Source organism: Cydia pomonella, chromosome 16, assembly GCF_033807575.1.
Source record: "Cydia pomonella isolate Wapato2018A chromosome 16, ilCydPomo1, whole genome shotgun sequence".
Lineage (NCBI taxonomy): Eukaryota > Metazoa > Arthropoda > Insecta > Lepidoptera > Tortricidae > Cydia > Cydia pomonella.
Window position 1 is genome coordinate 2,939,188 of NC_084718.1, and position 16,258 is coordinate 2,955,445.

At 37.8% G+C, this 16,258-nt stretch overlaps 1 protein-coding gene across 3 annotated transcripts in view; it reads left to right on the forward strand.

The window, feature by feature from the left end:
- The window catches only part of LOC133526205 (potassium voltage-gated channel protein Shaw-like), a 400,770-nt gene that overhangs the window by 125,745 nt on the left and 258,767 nt on the right, over nucleotides 1-16,258 (forward strand). For all 3 annotated transcript variants that reach the window (XM_061862725.1, XM_061862724.1, XM_061862726.1), the window contains one exon: nucleotides 2,591-2,770. In XM_061862725.1, the coding sequence (XP_061718709.1) occupies nucleotides 2,591-2,770 (180 nt within the window). The remainder of the gene's footprint in view (nucleotides 1-2,590; nucleotides 2,771-16,258) is intronic.

A 16,258-nucleotide genomic window follows, 5' to 3' on the forward strand; every position in this document is an offset into this window, starting at 1 on the left:
AAACATAGACAGAATTATGTTTTTGTCTTAACGTAAGACGTAGGGTAAACCGTCTATTACTGGCCACCCTCAAATTACTGGCCACCTTATACTAAATTTAATTTAATTAAAATTAAAATTTATTTATTTCAAGCCATTTGGCTCATATTTGTACAATATTCAAACAAAAACTAAAAGGGATTCTGTTTAATAATCACACAATCTAAGTTAATCATCAGAACGATAGTTATTTAGTGTACTTGAATTGTGTAAATAAATAAATAGAATTCTTATTTAAGCCATTTTGATATAAGGTGGCCAGTAATTGGAGAGTGGCCAGTAATAGACGGTTTACCCTACTAGTATCTTAGATAAAACGATGACTATAGTTTTATGTTTTTATTTATGGACAAATTTAGTTTGCCAGACTAACTTTTTTATATATACCTACTTACCCAATGAAATGTAAAAATGACCCAAGTGCATGTCAGATCACGCATAATGGATTGATCTGTATTTTCATGCAAGGAAGTCCTAGTAGCAAAAGTATTTTTGAAAAAAACCCTCATAAATCGCTCAACCGATCATATTCAAAATAATTTTCGCGATGATCAATTTTTTAGCTTTATTCAGAAGAATTTTTTTTTTACAGTTAGAGTGGATTGTAAAGTTAGAGGAGAGGTGGGGGGAGGTTCTTATAGTAGTTTGTTAATTGATGAAATGTTGTCTTTCACTCGAGTTAAACACTCTACTTTTCATTTCGAATACGAGGAAAGTAGTAAAATATATGTATTTTTTTTAAACATTTCTAATTATATTTTTTTATAAAATTTCTGGAGGGTACTTCCAATTCATCATTGTGGTATTGCTATGGGGAGCTAAATATCAGAATGAAATTGTATAAAAACCCATTAAAAACAAATTTCAATCGCTTATCGTAAAAAAAATATAAATAATCGCACTTGGAAAGTAAAATGCTCTAGTGCAAAAACGTATCACTTTCTGCACACATTTTAGAACAACAATGACCCTCTTTCAGAGGCTGAAAAAGGAAAAAAGTATTAACTGAATCAAAAAACGTTCCTTAATGTTATTTAAAAAAAAATACACACTGTAATTAATTATACACCAAATTTTCACCAAAACACATTTCAGCCAACGTCGAGCCGCAAGCAACTTTATCAGTATAACACAGTTTTACCTAAATGCCGTCGACTATCTCTGTAATACATAATGAAGTAAATAGATAGATATAACCCGTGACTTATGCTGTTTTAGCAGTGGGTGTAGTGTCCCTCGCAAAATTACCCACGCTCTGCTAGGGGCTGTTTCCTGAAATAACTTGCAGACTAGTGCCTATATATCTAGATTAGATCTACGTATAGTAGTACGTGCATTAGCGTTTCTGTTATGACCTACGGCCCGATTCCAAGAATGAGATACGATAACGATAAGTTTTGGTTTAGATAAGTTCTCATTTAGATATCGTTTTTATGTCGTACAATTGACAGAAGCAGCTCGTTAGAAATATCGTAGATAGATCTTATTGGGATCACAGCAAAATCGAAATAACCGTTAATTTTGACATGTCGTGTAATTATCGATCTTTTTTAAACGTGTCTTAATCATTCTTCGAATCGGGCCGTTAGTGAAAAACGCCTTTTTAGCTGTGACACTATGTGACTTGGTTTAGACATACCTGATGACAAGCATTAAAGTTTTAAGAGGGAAGGAGACGGCGCTTATCCACATAAACGTAGTCCCCATTTTCCTCTTTGGATATTGACATTATGGAAAATATTTTTACATAATCTGATGTATATTGACAGTAGCTATGCGCCTACGCTACGCCGCGTCGGTGTCAGCGTCGAGCGTACTCACTCACACTGTGCAATATACACCTCGTAAAATAAACGCCTGATCCGAAAATGAATTCCTGATAGGTTATTATAAGCATTTCAATATTGAAGCGCTTAAATTGTACAAATTGTACATTTGCTCTTAAGTCGCCACCTGGACAAGATATTTATAGCATAGATACAAACAGAAAGACACACAGCACAAGCTTAACTATAATCAACAAAGAAGCTTAACTATGTTCAACAATGAAGATTAACTATGTTCAACAATGAAGCTTAACTATGTTCAACAATGAAGCTTAACTATGTCCAACAATGAAGTTTAACTATGTTTAACAATGAAGCTTAACTATGTTCAACAATGAAGCTTAACTATGTTCTACAATGAAGCTTAACTATGATCAACAATGAAGCTTAACTATGTTCAACTATGAAGCTTAACTATGTTCAACAATGAAGCTTAACTATGTTCATCAATGAAAGTAACAAGGTCATGATATATGAAAATTCATTAACAAAAACAGATTTACTCGCGGGTAATGTAAATAAATAAGGAAGTAAGTTTAAAAAAAAGGAACAAACAATTTCAGCAAAGGATAAACAACTGAATAAACATTTAAAATAAAATAATTACATCGCAATAAAAAATGTCAGGCCATTACAATAAAATAATTAAAACTATGCATAATTCTAAATTATGTATATTTTTATTAAATAGTTGGCTTATAACTGAACTAATTATTCTTTCACAGAACACCCTGGCGATACTCGACAAGTTGGACATCGACAGCGAAAAGCCCTCGGAGGAGGAAATCGCTCGACTCTTCGGCTACGAAGAGGCTTACTTCGCTGGCGAGCTTGGAGCCTGGCAGAGGCTCAAGCCGAGGGTCTGGGCTCTGTTTGACGAACCTTCTAGCTCACCGCCCGCTAAGGTAAGACAATACTTACGCTTCTGTGTCCATAATCAAGAGCTCCTTATTATAAGAGTGCTACAAACGGACTTCGTCGACTTGAAAGTAACTATATATATCCTAAAACTTTTCAGGTAAAAAATTAAGTTATAAAAATTACACTGTATTGCATGAGACCATTTAAAGATGGTTCCAATGTCACTATCTGCCTTGTGAACGCCACGGTGAATCACAGTGAATCATTTAATGATCGACTTATCATATTTTGGGTGGTTGAAATTGACCAATCGTGCACTGATTTGACTTTGTATAACACGCTCCGCTTCGAGCCTGTATGATATTTACGCTTTTAGCGTAGCCCTAAAGTGGAAGTTACTCAATACTCAACGCCCATCAATCGTATGCCGTATGCCATCAATCGTAATCATATAGATGTTATTCACATGAAAATCGCTCCACTCTGGCGTGCCGTACTCGTACTTCGCCGGCGAGCTCGGGGCCTGGCAGGCGCTTGGTTTGAACCAAGGGTCTGGGCACTGTTTGACGAGCCTTCTAGCTAACCGCCCGCTAAGGTACGACATCACTCATGTTTGATTTTGTACATAGATGGTAGGTTCGTATAAATTTGCTATACCGCGTACGACTTTGAGGGACGGAATATACGCAATGTGACAAAATTAAAAACACGTTTAAATATATCTGACACCATACCAAACACAACCTACATAATTTGGTGGGGTTATTTGTTGCCCACCGTTTTTATGGTCGTCTACGCCACTTAGAACTTTTTAGAAGTAGGCAGATAGGAAAAGTGAGACAATGACAAGGACAAACAATAATTGAAAATTAAAGAAAAATAAGACTATCCCGTTCTGTCAGTTCATGCCCAATCCATACTAAATAGGTACTAGATTCATAGCTTTGAAAAACACGCTCCGCTCCAAGCCTATGTCCTTGATATTGACGCTTGTAGCGTGGACCTTTTTTGTGACCCTTTTCGCGCCTTGAAGTTACTCAACGGCTATCTGGCTTATGCTGTAGGATGGATGATATTATTGTCATGAAAATCGCTTGACTCTTCGGTTACGAAGAAGCTTAGGTACTTCGCCGGGGAGCTCGGGGCCTCGCTGAGGCTCAAGCCGAGAGTCTGGACTCTGTTTGACAAGCTTTCTAGCGCACCGTTTGCTAAGGTAAGACAGTACTTATGCTTCAGTCATTGTCATTTTCCGTACATCTGCGTCTATCCCATAAAACAACCGAGTGCTTTAAAACTGAAATTATCTAGATACGCTGTTCTTCTAAAAATGCCAGAAAGCTTAAGTAAGAATTGTACTCACGAAGAGATATCTTATCGACCGACTCTGAGAAACAATCCGACTTTTGACAAGTTCCGAACAAAGTCATTCGTTCCCTATTTAATCCTCTTTACATAAATCCTCTTTCTGAGCGTTGTTGTTATTGAAATCTAAAAAGATTATCTAAATAAAACGCGATTCTTAACGCAACCAACAGAATTGGAAAGTATTTTCTCAGATCGATAAGAATAATTTAAAAAAATGTTGGTCCCTTTTAAGGCGTAATACATAATTTTACACAAGTAAGTTAAAATAATAAAGACTTCCATGAATCAATTTAGTGCGTTTTTCGAAATTTCAAAGCAAAGACAAAAATCCCTGTTAATATTAAAATTCGATATTAACTCTATCTGTATATATATATCTGTTTCCTCTTTACGCCTAAGGCCCATAGCACACGGAGCGTAAGCGTATCGTAATACTCGCGTACAACGAAAGCGCTAAGAGCACGAACAACTTCAAACAGTTCAAACAAGTCTGCACACGAAGCGTCGTCGTAGCGTAGCGTATGAGATTTCTGTCGTCATTACGACAGGCGTAGCGTAATACAGGCGTATAAAATGATAACGCTTATGCGACGCTTACGCGACGCTTGGTACTCTACAAGTCTCGTACTCATATTTTTTTTAGGATACGCTTACGCTGCTGAGGGCCTAATGCTGCCTGTCCACTGAGGCGAAATAGAGCGGAAACCAAAGATGTGGGGAACTAACCAATGCTATGGTTGATTCCCTACATCTTCGCTCTGCTCCGGTTTATTGGACAGGCAGCCTACACCACTGAACCAATTAAGATGAAATTCGATATGGAGATAGTTTGCGTCCCGGGAAAGGATAAAGGATAGTTTCTATCCAGGAAATCATCCCTTGAAGAGGTGAAAAAAGATGAGGAATTCACAAATACGCACGAAGCGTTTCGCTTCAACATTCCTTTTGCAAACTGCCAAGGAGTGGAATGCTCTGCCCGAGTCTGTGTTTCCTCATGTGTGCAATCTGGACCTCTCCAAGGCTAGAGTAAATAGGTATCTCATAGGTAAGCGTGCTCCATCGTAGACCGCATCATTACTTACCATCAGGTGAGATCGTGATGAAACGCCAGCCTATCGTCCATAAAAAAAAAACTATAGAAGTGTGTGTGATATGGAAGTACTTATTCTAGGTAATTCCACGAGACTAACGTCAGTTACCAATTCTTTCGTGTGTTCTTACATTCATTAAGCATATTTAAGTGTCTGCATGTCTGGCGTAGCCGTACATGTAGATATCTGGATACTTAAATTTGCTTAATTAATGAAGAACTTTAAGAACACACGAAAGAATTGGTAACTGACGTTAGTTTCGTGGAATTACCCTTCTAAGTACGCAGACGAAGTCGCGAGTAGAACAGATGCTATTTATATTAAAGTCTGGCAAACACAACTTATCATTCAGTAAGAACCAGGAAAACTATACTCATCCTTTTCTTTTGGATACTAGTGCTAGCGTTAGACAAAGACAGTATGATTGCCTCCGTCTATGTTAAAATGAGACAGTCCTGGGCTAAACGTTATAAACTAACACAGTCCCATTTTCAGCGCATCTCATTTAGTTTCATACGATATTTTCGCGTCGTCTCATTTTATGTAAATGTTTTTCCACATTTATTCGGCATCAGAACTTAAAAAGCTAATTCCAACCTCATTGTACAAACATACAAGGTTGATTTTTGCATATCAAGTGATAACTGAAGTGAACTCCATCTCTCACACCCTGTGCTCTGAATTAAGGGCAATTAGCTTTCCTAGCTACTTCGGTAATTATTCATTTTGGAACAAATATAAAGTAAGTCCAAACTGAAATATGATACCTGAATTTTTAAAAACAGTTTACTCATCTTGGCGTGAAACTATCTTCTTCTTCCTCGCGTTGTCCTGGCATTTGCCATGGCTCATGGGAGCCTGGGGTCCGCTTGACAACTAATCCCAAGATTTGGCGTAGGCACTAGTTTTTACGAAAGCGACTGCCATCAGACCTTCCAACCCAGAGGATAAACTAGGCCTTGTTGGGATTAGTCCGGTTTCCTCACGATGTTTTCCTTCACCGAAAAGCGACTGGTAAATATCAAATGATATTTCGTACATAAGTTCCGAAAAACTCATTGGTACGAGCCGGGGTTTGAACCCGCGACATCCGGATTGCAAGTCGCACGCTCTTACCGCTACGCCATCAGTGCTCATCTTGGCGTGAAACTAAACAGTAAATTTCCTACCTTGAAGCTTTAAGGGTCCCCAGCAAGCTCGGTTCTCCAGACAAACGTAGTTACGCTCTCATTTCAAAAAGCCTAGCTAGATTGCTCTGAAACTTTGTACTTTCAATAGGATAAGGTATATCTGCTGTAATAAGTTTATGTAGCTTCAGATACCATATTTAAAAAAATACAGCGATATTAATATTTTCACACAAAACTTGTTTTTGCTGTATATTGTTTGTTTTATAAACCAGGGCGCTGATTTTCCACCTTCGTCGCCGGGCATGACATTCTCCTGCCAGCTATGCGGTCGCAGCTGCCGCTCTCGAATTGGACTTACCAGTCATCATTTTAATTGATGTTAAATACCAATATCATCATTGGTGGAGAAATATAAACTAATTTTAGCCCTATACCTGATGTCATTGTATGTCCAGAGTTTCATTACTATCCAATACGTAGTTTTAGAATGAGAACGATACCGTTTGTATGGGAAGGTGAAATTGGGCAGAGCTTGTCGGAGACTCTTAAATGCAGGGCTCGATTCGAAATCGAGCTTTTACAATAGGACCAACTGTTACCCTGAAATCGCGAATTTTTTTTTGCTTTTCCATAGAAAACATCGATATCATCGACATCATGAAAAAAAACATCGTGTTTTTTTATGGAGGATAGGTAGGCGTATGACCACGATATCACCTGATGGTAAGTGATGATGCGGTTTACGGTGGAGCACGCTTACCTATGAGATACCTATTTACCATAGGTAAATAGTTTGCTATCAGTATCTAAATAGGTAGCCCAATATTTTTATATGTACATATAAAAAATAGCTTGGTGGAATTAAGGCACTGCCCACTTTCTAAGCCAGTAGTAAAAGTGATAGTCACACATTAACCTCGTTGCCTAACCCTTGTTCATGTCTACTAATCCCTGAAGAAGCGGCCTATATATCCTTCGGCCACAGATCTCTTACTATATACGGTACATAGGCGACATCAGGGATAGTGGATATGGATCGAGTGAAAGAAAGAAAGAAAGAAAATTAAATATAAATATATATACACCGGGGGCTTGAGCAACCCGACAGATTTTAACCACGCATCCTTGAAGTCATAAGGAGCAAGAAATTCGGAAAAAAAATTTTTGCCGTGTGGGTTTTTTGCACACCACGCGTTATTTCTTTTTACATCTTGGCGAAAAAAACATTACAACGAATGAGGATTGTTTTTTTCACAAATAAATTTTGACGAATTCCCTTTAAAAACTTTAATGTTTGTCAGTACCTATGTCTTAACCAAGTCACATAGTGGCAGCGTTGCAGCCAAAAAGCGTTTTTCACTGAGTTATTAGAGAAACAAATTTTCACAAGAATTGTCTTTATCTCTTAAACTAGACCGATTTCAGAAAACTTTGTATGACAGTTTCGTCTCTTGATGCGGTAAATAATTCACTTTTAAAATCTGTCGGGTTATTTGAGCCCACGGTGTATCACACAGATTGAATCCGGTGTATAATTTATTTTGTTGTAATGTATTATGTTGTTGTGTTTGTTGTAGTATCCCAGATGGTCGAAATAAATGATAGTTTATTTTATTTTACTTAAAGCATTCCATTCTAAGGACGAGCCTTACGGGCAATAAGAATGGGATCAGTACAGCGGTGTCACGCACACGAATTCGAGTCAATCGTGCAGTCGAACGCCACGACGCGAATGAGTTCGCATCACGCGCGCGATTGGTCGCAACTAGTTGCGATAGATTTCACGATTGACTAGAATTCGTGAGTGACACCGCTGAACTAGCACCATTTTTAGTGCCCGTAAGGCTCGTCCTTAGATATATGTCAATGTAGCAGTCACATAAAAACTACTATTTTAAGCGGAGTCTATTATTCGTAGTTAATAGGAGCGCTTAGAGTCCGCTAAGGCCGGACCAATTAGGCTCGCGACTCGCCCACCTGAATTATTGACATACAACGTTAATCATCTCGTGAGTCTCTTAGGAAAAGTAAATATACCTATACTCTTAGATAATACCACTTTCATTACGTACCAAACGAAGGCAAGTGATAGGACTTTAAAGTTAGGTTACAAGAAGTTGCTCAGCATGATACGTATTTAATTCTGAGTTTACTTACTTACTTGGCTGGCGCGATGATGCAAAATGGACTTGGCCTCCAACACAAGAGCACGCCACTTTTCTCGGTTCAGTTCTCGGAGATCTGCTACCACTCTATCCGCCCAACGATATTTAGGATGACCAACATGACGGCGTCCAGTTGGTCGACCTAAGTAAGCCCTCTTGACTGCCCGATCGTCACCCATCCTTTCGAGATGGCCAAGCCAGCGGAGACGATGTGCTTTGGTCTCACCTATTATATTCGGCTCGGCTATTAGTTCTTCTATTTCGGCATTCTTTCGAATCCTCCAACTGCCATCGTAATTCTGAGTTTAGAACTTGTTACATTTTTTGTATTATTTTGATACGCCGCGCTGTGATGCGCACATCAAGTAGTGTGCGAAAGATGCCTTATTAATACATACTCGTACATAGGGCCCGCTTCGAACTTTAAGATACGTCAAATATTAGGTCTAGATACGATATAGAGATCGCTCTGTAGCGATAAAGCCGCCTGTTGTTTACCTCTATCTTCATGTTTTATATGTATGTTTCCATGTAGTACATTTGTTCTGAGGTTGTTCAATAAAGAGGATTTGTATTGTATTGTATTAATATGGATCGGATATGTCAGTGTCAAAAGTGACGTTTCTTCAAATAATAAGATACCAGATCAAATGTAAATATTTTTAGAAAAAAACAAGGTTCTATCCATTTCGGGAACTATATTAAAAGACTATTTAAAAAATATACTATTTTGATGTGGCTAACTGTTTGAAACCAGTTCACTGTGTACACTACCAGTGGCATTACATATTTTCAACAAACTTCGCGGCTGCCCATTTAGGGTTACGGTGACTTAAGTAATTAAGGTCAACTTGTAAAGGGCTTTAGGATGTGTTAGTGGCTGATCGTTATCCTGCCCTGGCCCTTAAGGTTCAGTGACTTCGTGTTTTTTTTTATACAACACTAGAGGTATTACATGCGCATTGCCGACCCTTGAAAAACCTGTACACTCCTTTTTTGAAGATCCCATACTGTAGCCCCTCGGGAAAACCTCGGCAGGAAGCTCATTCCACAGCCGAAGCATTCGCGGGAGGAAATTCCTCTTAAATCGCACAGTACGCAACCATTTAGGTTCTAGGGTGTGAGGATGAACACCCTGCCGACGGCGAGCGGTGCGGTGATAGAAAGCGGCCGTTGGCATCATGTCAAACAATTCTTCAGAGCACAGCCCATTGTACAAGCGGTAGAACACAAGGAGGCAGTCTCTCCTTAGACTTAAAGGTTCAAAACCGCTTGTAAGTTTGGGATCGTCGACGATTCGTACAGCGCGCCTTTGGACTGAGTCGAATGGTCCAAGCTGGCATGCAGGTGCTTCTGCCCAAAGGTGACAGCAATACTCCATATGAGGTCTGACTTGCGATTTGTGTTCTTATATTATACTCACTAAACGAGATGGCATGCCCGGGAGCATGGATATCATGTTTTTGACGACCGGTCTGGCCTAGCGGGCAGTTACCCTGCCTATGAAGCCGATGGTCCCGGGTTCGAATCCCGGTAAGGGCATTTATATTATTAGACATTTGTTCCTAAGTCATGGGTGTTTCCTATGTATAAAAGTATGTATTTATCTATATACGTATTTATTTCGTCGCCCAGTACCCATAGGGCCAGGTCGATCTGTGTAGGCCTGTCCCCAAATATTTTATTTATTTATTATAAATTCAAGTTTTTGTACTTTGAAATAAATAAAAAAGTAATCAATACTTTCTCTCAAACATGATATTGCCAATTTTTAGAAGCAATTTTTATCTTTTTAGCTTTTGTGACGTCTTGGCTCCGTTGTATGACAAGGTGGTAAATAAAACACAGTTTGTGGTCATATGCCTTGCGACCCAGCTGCTCGCTCAGCACTTGACAACCGAGTGTCGACTTGCAGGTAGTTCACAAATACCTTTATTGTATAAACGTCACAGCTTTTTTTACTAACTTTTTAAGAGCGTTTTAGACCTGTGTTCGTGATTTTTTCTATCCAGCAAAAGACAAAAACTAAGGATTCGAATCGATCCAAGACCTCGAGAAAGCTATCGAGATTGCTAATTAAATTTACAGCAGCCATATTGTGATCCAAACAGGTGCTACGATTTTTTTTAAATCCTTTTTCTGAACCTATTGCACCACTATTATAATAACTAAAAGACATGTAATTACTAAGAGAAATTTCGAGGAATCCCTCATTTTTGATAAGGGCATACATACTCCATTTAACACAAATAACTTTCACAATTAGGACTTTCGATATCTAATTTCAAAGCCAAATTTTCTTATAACATTTCATTACCGTTTCAGAAAGATTAATTACTATATTCATGAGACTGATTGCTATTAATTTAAAGGGCGTACGCACAGGTGTGGGCGATGGCCAGGAGATCGATTACAATTTATCAAATTGTTACAATTTTGATCTTATTTATAGCTTATGGACGCCTGTAATTTAAAGTGTTACATGCGCGTTGCCGACCCTAATACTTCGCATCCTTAGAAGATCGCTCACGCTAATTTCTGCATGCAAAACGAAGTGAAATTCGAGATTGTCAATGTCGTATCAAAATTTGTTCAAAACCATGACAAGTTGTCTAGTCAAAATCGGGCTCCAGGAGTGCTCGAACTTCGTCTTGATCTCTATTTGATATCATAATTTAAATATACTTATAAATCTTCTCATCTCATTGCTGAGGATCGCAAACACATGTGCTTTGTCTCCATTCATATTTTTGTATTTATATATTAAATAAAGATCTTTATTTACATAAGTAATAGATATATACATATAGAGGTATTACTATAACTAACTTAAATCTAAAACAGGTCCTTGAAGCGTTGTACCAAGGATGCTGGCGGCATTTCCTCGTTGTAGCCAGCACTTTGGTCATCAGTTACGACAGCCAGACGCTTCGCGATTTCTGCACAAAAACTTGTGCGCGCTGGGACCTCATGGACCTAGAGTTACAACGCCAAACAACCATTTTGGCCTAACTTTCCGAGTGCATACGGCATACATATTTATATATAAATATATTTTAAAAACCGGACAAGTGTGAGTCGGGTTCGCCCGCCGAGGGTTCCGTAGAAATTTAAAATTAAGTACTTGTTTTTTTTCCCTTTTTACTAATTTATAGTTTTTAGATATATTCTTGTACTTGTAGTATAAGACGATATTACTTGCCAAATTTCATAGTTATAGGGAAGTACCCTATACATTTTGATTCCCTTGAGAGCGTAAAAATATACGTTTTTTGCGGTATAAACGGTCATACCTTTTTTTTACGTTAACTTAGAAGTTTGGATTTTCCACAGCTTAAAGAGACTGTAGACCTAAGTATATGGTTTGATTTCAAATCGATGCCTCCACGCGTTCCCGAGAAAACGGGTCTTGACAGACAGATGGACGGACAGACAACAAAATGATTCTATAAGGGTTCGGTTTTTCCCTTTTAAGGTAAGGAACCTTAATGGATCCTCTACACGATGGCCCAGCACTGGACCAGCGAGATGGCCATGCCATAGTTAACAGGGCGCACTATAGAATGGGTCACGTGTAGATGCGTACGCACCATCGCTGGCCCACTACCTTTGACGTGCGGACAAAAAACCGACACTGTGGCCATTCCATCGCCATCCCGCCGCGCCGTAAGCCATCCGACACCACTACCCTCTACTTATATATACGCTGGCCCATCGTAGTGGGCCAGTATGATGGCCTATCGTGCATAGGAGCCATAAAACGCCCATTTTACTTAATAGTAGCTAATCCTCTTGAAACATTTTATCCCAGCCAAAAAATGTAAAACGAAATCAATGACAGCATAATCCATCCACAAACAAAACCACAACAACCAGTTAGATAAGCCTATAAGCCTAAAATTTATACAATAACATGTTTAAGCTAGGGATAAATTCATCTCAAAATATTTCATTAAAATTCAACTCGATTTATCTCACGTAAATCGAAATTTAATTCGCGCGTTCCAATAGAAGAGCGGGAACTAAGTAGTTTTATTCGCAAAACGACGGTAGAAAGTAGATTTTCTTAAACGATAAGCTTTTTATGTGAGCTGACATGATCGTTTTCCAACCTGTTCAAGTACGAAAATGTCATTATCTGTCTAATCTGAATACTTTTTGAAAGCATTTGATCGAATATGCATGTAACTCCTCTGGAGTTGCAGGCGTAAATAGGCTACGGAGACTGCTTACCATCAGGCGGACTGTATGCTTGTTTGCCACTGACGTAGTATTAAAAAAAAAAATATATAAATTGTCGTCAATACTACATACTTACTACGTATTGTACAATTTTTTTTGCGACACTAAATTAAAAAAAAAAAATATGCGAAGAAATACTGTACGGAATAAACACTTTTTACGATTTCTCCTAGCCCCTAGTCGGTATTGACACTGCCTACAAAACAGGACAATTCCTGGTCGGGACATTTATTTTTTCATCTCAGATTTTTGTTCCTGAGTGTTTAGTTTTTAATATCATATTTCGGAACGCATCCTCAAAATTGTTTCGTTCGACACATTTGTCATCCTTTTCATTCACACCATTTTTATCATATATATATCTCGTTCGGGGAAAGTTTGGGGCATGCGCTTTGGAGACAAGATTTTGAAATTGGAAATAAAACGAAAAGAAAAAAATGTCAGAGAGACTTGATTTTGCCGTGGATTTGTGAACACGGAAATTTTATTTGACAAGAAATATTTTGCGGTGAATTTTATATATGTATTAATATTTAGAAGACGGACTCAATATTGAAAGCGGAATAATTATACAGTGAAAAACAAGTCAAGACCTGCACAAGCGCCACGGGGGTGAGTGTAGGGCCTTTATTTTATCTATTTTATTTTTAGTTTCCATCTGTTTTCACCAAGAAACGGGTGTTGAATGTCCGAGGCGCCAACAAAACTATTAGCGGCATCTGAACCAGCGCATTGTATTTATGAAGGTCTAAATCCTCGCCGATCGCCGGCTGGAAGGCTTTCGAACCACTGAGTTACGGATGTTTTCTATGCATATAAGTAAGTATATATATATATATATTCATACTACTGTACCCCTAGTGTAAATTTATTCGATAAAGATTTAGAAACAACGCGCCAAGCGGGACGTTTTCGAAACTCAAAATCCCATACAAAATAAGAATTAACGCAGACGCAGACGTCATGTTTCGGTATCAAATAAATTTACACTAGGAGCTCTGTTATGCCCACATTACGTTAGAATGCTTATACGATTTTCACCATCTAAATGGAAAACTAAAACAATAAACGTATATCGTCTTACAGAGCAATTCGAACGTACACTGACATCGGAATGGTACTTGCATCGTGTTATCGTGCATTTCGCTCGTACTTGTCAGGCCACGGACTGGACGCACGTGATGTCGTGAGCGAGCGGCGGGCAGCGCGGCGAGCGGCGGGCAGCGCGGCGAGCGGGGCAGCGTGCGGCGCGGCAAGCCGTCACCGCTTTCGTCCAAAACATTCTCATTAAAGTTTATACATTTTTTTCATGCCGCTTGAAGCTGGGCGGGAGCGTAAATCTATTGCTGCGGGCCTGACGATAACTAAATAACATGATTCAAATACAATTCTGATATCAGTGTACGTTCGATTGCCCTGTTAGTTTGAAATGAAATACCTTATGATCTTGTTTACAGTTTCGCACGTGAACAAAACTAGAACCGTAATATTTCACAATTTACTTCTAAAGTTTCAATTTGTTTCAAATTGAGATGATATTTTTCTAGAATTTTCCAGCTTCAAAATTCCCTAACATTTTTATATTGCTGTCTTTCATTTTCTTGGAACACGTTTGTGTTATAACTTTATCGAGTTCTAAATTGTTTTTATATCATAAATGTCTAATTTAGCTTGGGGTAAAATATACTTCTCCAGACGATTTTTAATTGCAATTTATTTTTTACATTTGTTGATTTTATTTCTTAGTTTTTTTATTCATTTAAAAGAAATAGCAACACTAGCTGGTAAAGGCTCTCTTTATTTTTCAAAAAACCGATAAGAAAATTAAAATTTATCCACCCCAGTGCAAATCTTGAGATATTATATTTCCTCATGTTGAATTGACTTTTCAGTGATGATTTTGAATAAAAAATATTTAATAGCATTCATTTGTATTTGATTTGTAATGTTTCAAAGTTTATTTTGCTCGCGTTGATGTAGTGTAAAATTTTGTATTTCACTCAATAGCAAAGTTTTTTTTACCAATAACTCTCGTACGTTAAAACCTTCGCTCAAGATTTCACTTTCCGAAAAATTTTGGGATCTTTCACTTACTCGGGTATCAATATGAGCACAAAGGATTAAAAACCAACTTTGCCAATTTGTAAAACTAATAACTAATCTGTCATTCTCGGCCCTTGCCAGACAAGGTATACTAGTTTCCTTTTTAATTTTAGCACTTTAATTTAATGGTAGCTTTTTCCCTTTACAATTTCCTTATTTGAGAGACAATTATAACGTCTTGATAAAGTTTAAAGGCAATAATTCAATTTGAGCATATGTACATCAATTACCAGGCTATGTAAATAATCGTTTAGTACCTACTTACTACTTCATTGAGCAGACCCAACTGCGCTAAGCCACTTCCAGACCGAGTATCTCAGTGACATTGTTATCTTATTTAAATGTTTGTGCAGCGCATGAGTCGAAAATGTGTATCGGTAACTTATTGTCCGAGTATTGTGTAAACTACCTTCTTCTTGTTTTCTTAACGCTTATTACTAAGTAATTAATTTATGTTCTCATAATAAGTGAATTGTAAAATTCTTAATGGGAATAAATGATCTTTAAACCTATGTATCAATATCTTGTTTTCGGTGTGGAAATGTAATAATTTTCACAATCTTAAGTGATGATTTCCAGGATAAAAACTATCCTATATTCTACCCCGGGACTTAATCTATCCTCGATTCCAAAGGATATCGTCGATTTTCTTGAGCGTTTGGAATGCATGTAATGTATAGGAAATTGATAATTGCTAGATTATGATGGTGAAAACAGAATCACGAAATATAACGGGAATTCCGAGAAATCCTACAAAGTTATGTCTAATCTACGCTATGGAATTATTTTATGGGGTAATGTTGGGAATAAAGACCAGTGCTTAGATTACAGAAAATCGATGATTTCTTTGTAACTAAGTCGGTTGAGGGATTTAAACGTGATGAAGTAACAGACAGACATTTTCGTATTTATAATATTAGTGTGGATTAAACGGTTTACATCAGAATCTAATAAATTGAAATTTCATCTTCTTGGTAACTCGATGTTACCAAGATGATGAAATTTAGATTCTGCTTCGCCTAATTGGTAAAGTGATCGTAGCCTCGTAGCCTTGGCAAGCCGTATCGATGCCGGTCAAGTCTGACCGGGATTATGTTTGCAATGATTTGGATATTTGTTACACAGGGTTCAGCAGCGGCAGATTTACGATTTTATAATAATAAAATAATAATTTATATGTCTTTTAATCTTTATTGCTCAAAAGAAAAAAATCTTACAGTACAAAAGGCAGACTTAATGCCACGAGGCATTATCTGCCAATAATATTTGGAGACAACACAGAAGGGTAAAACGTGACCTTATTACTATGACTCCGTTGTCGGTCCGTCCGTCCGTCTGTCTGTCTGTCAACAGACTGTATCTCATGAACCTAATAATAGTTGTAATAGCTACAACAGTTGAAATTTTCACAGATAATGTATTTCTGTTGCCACTAT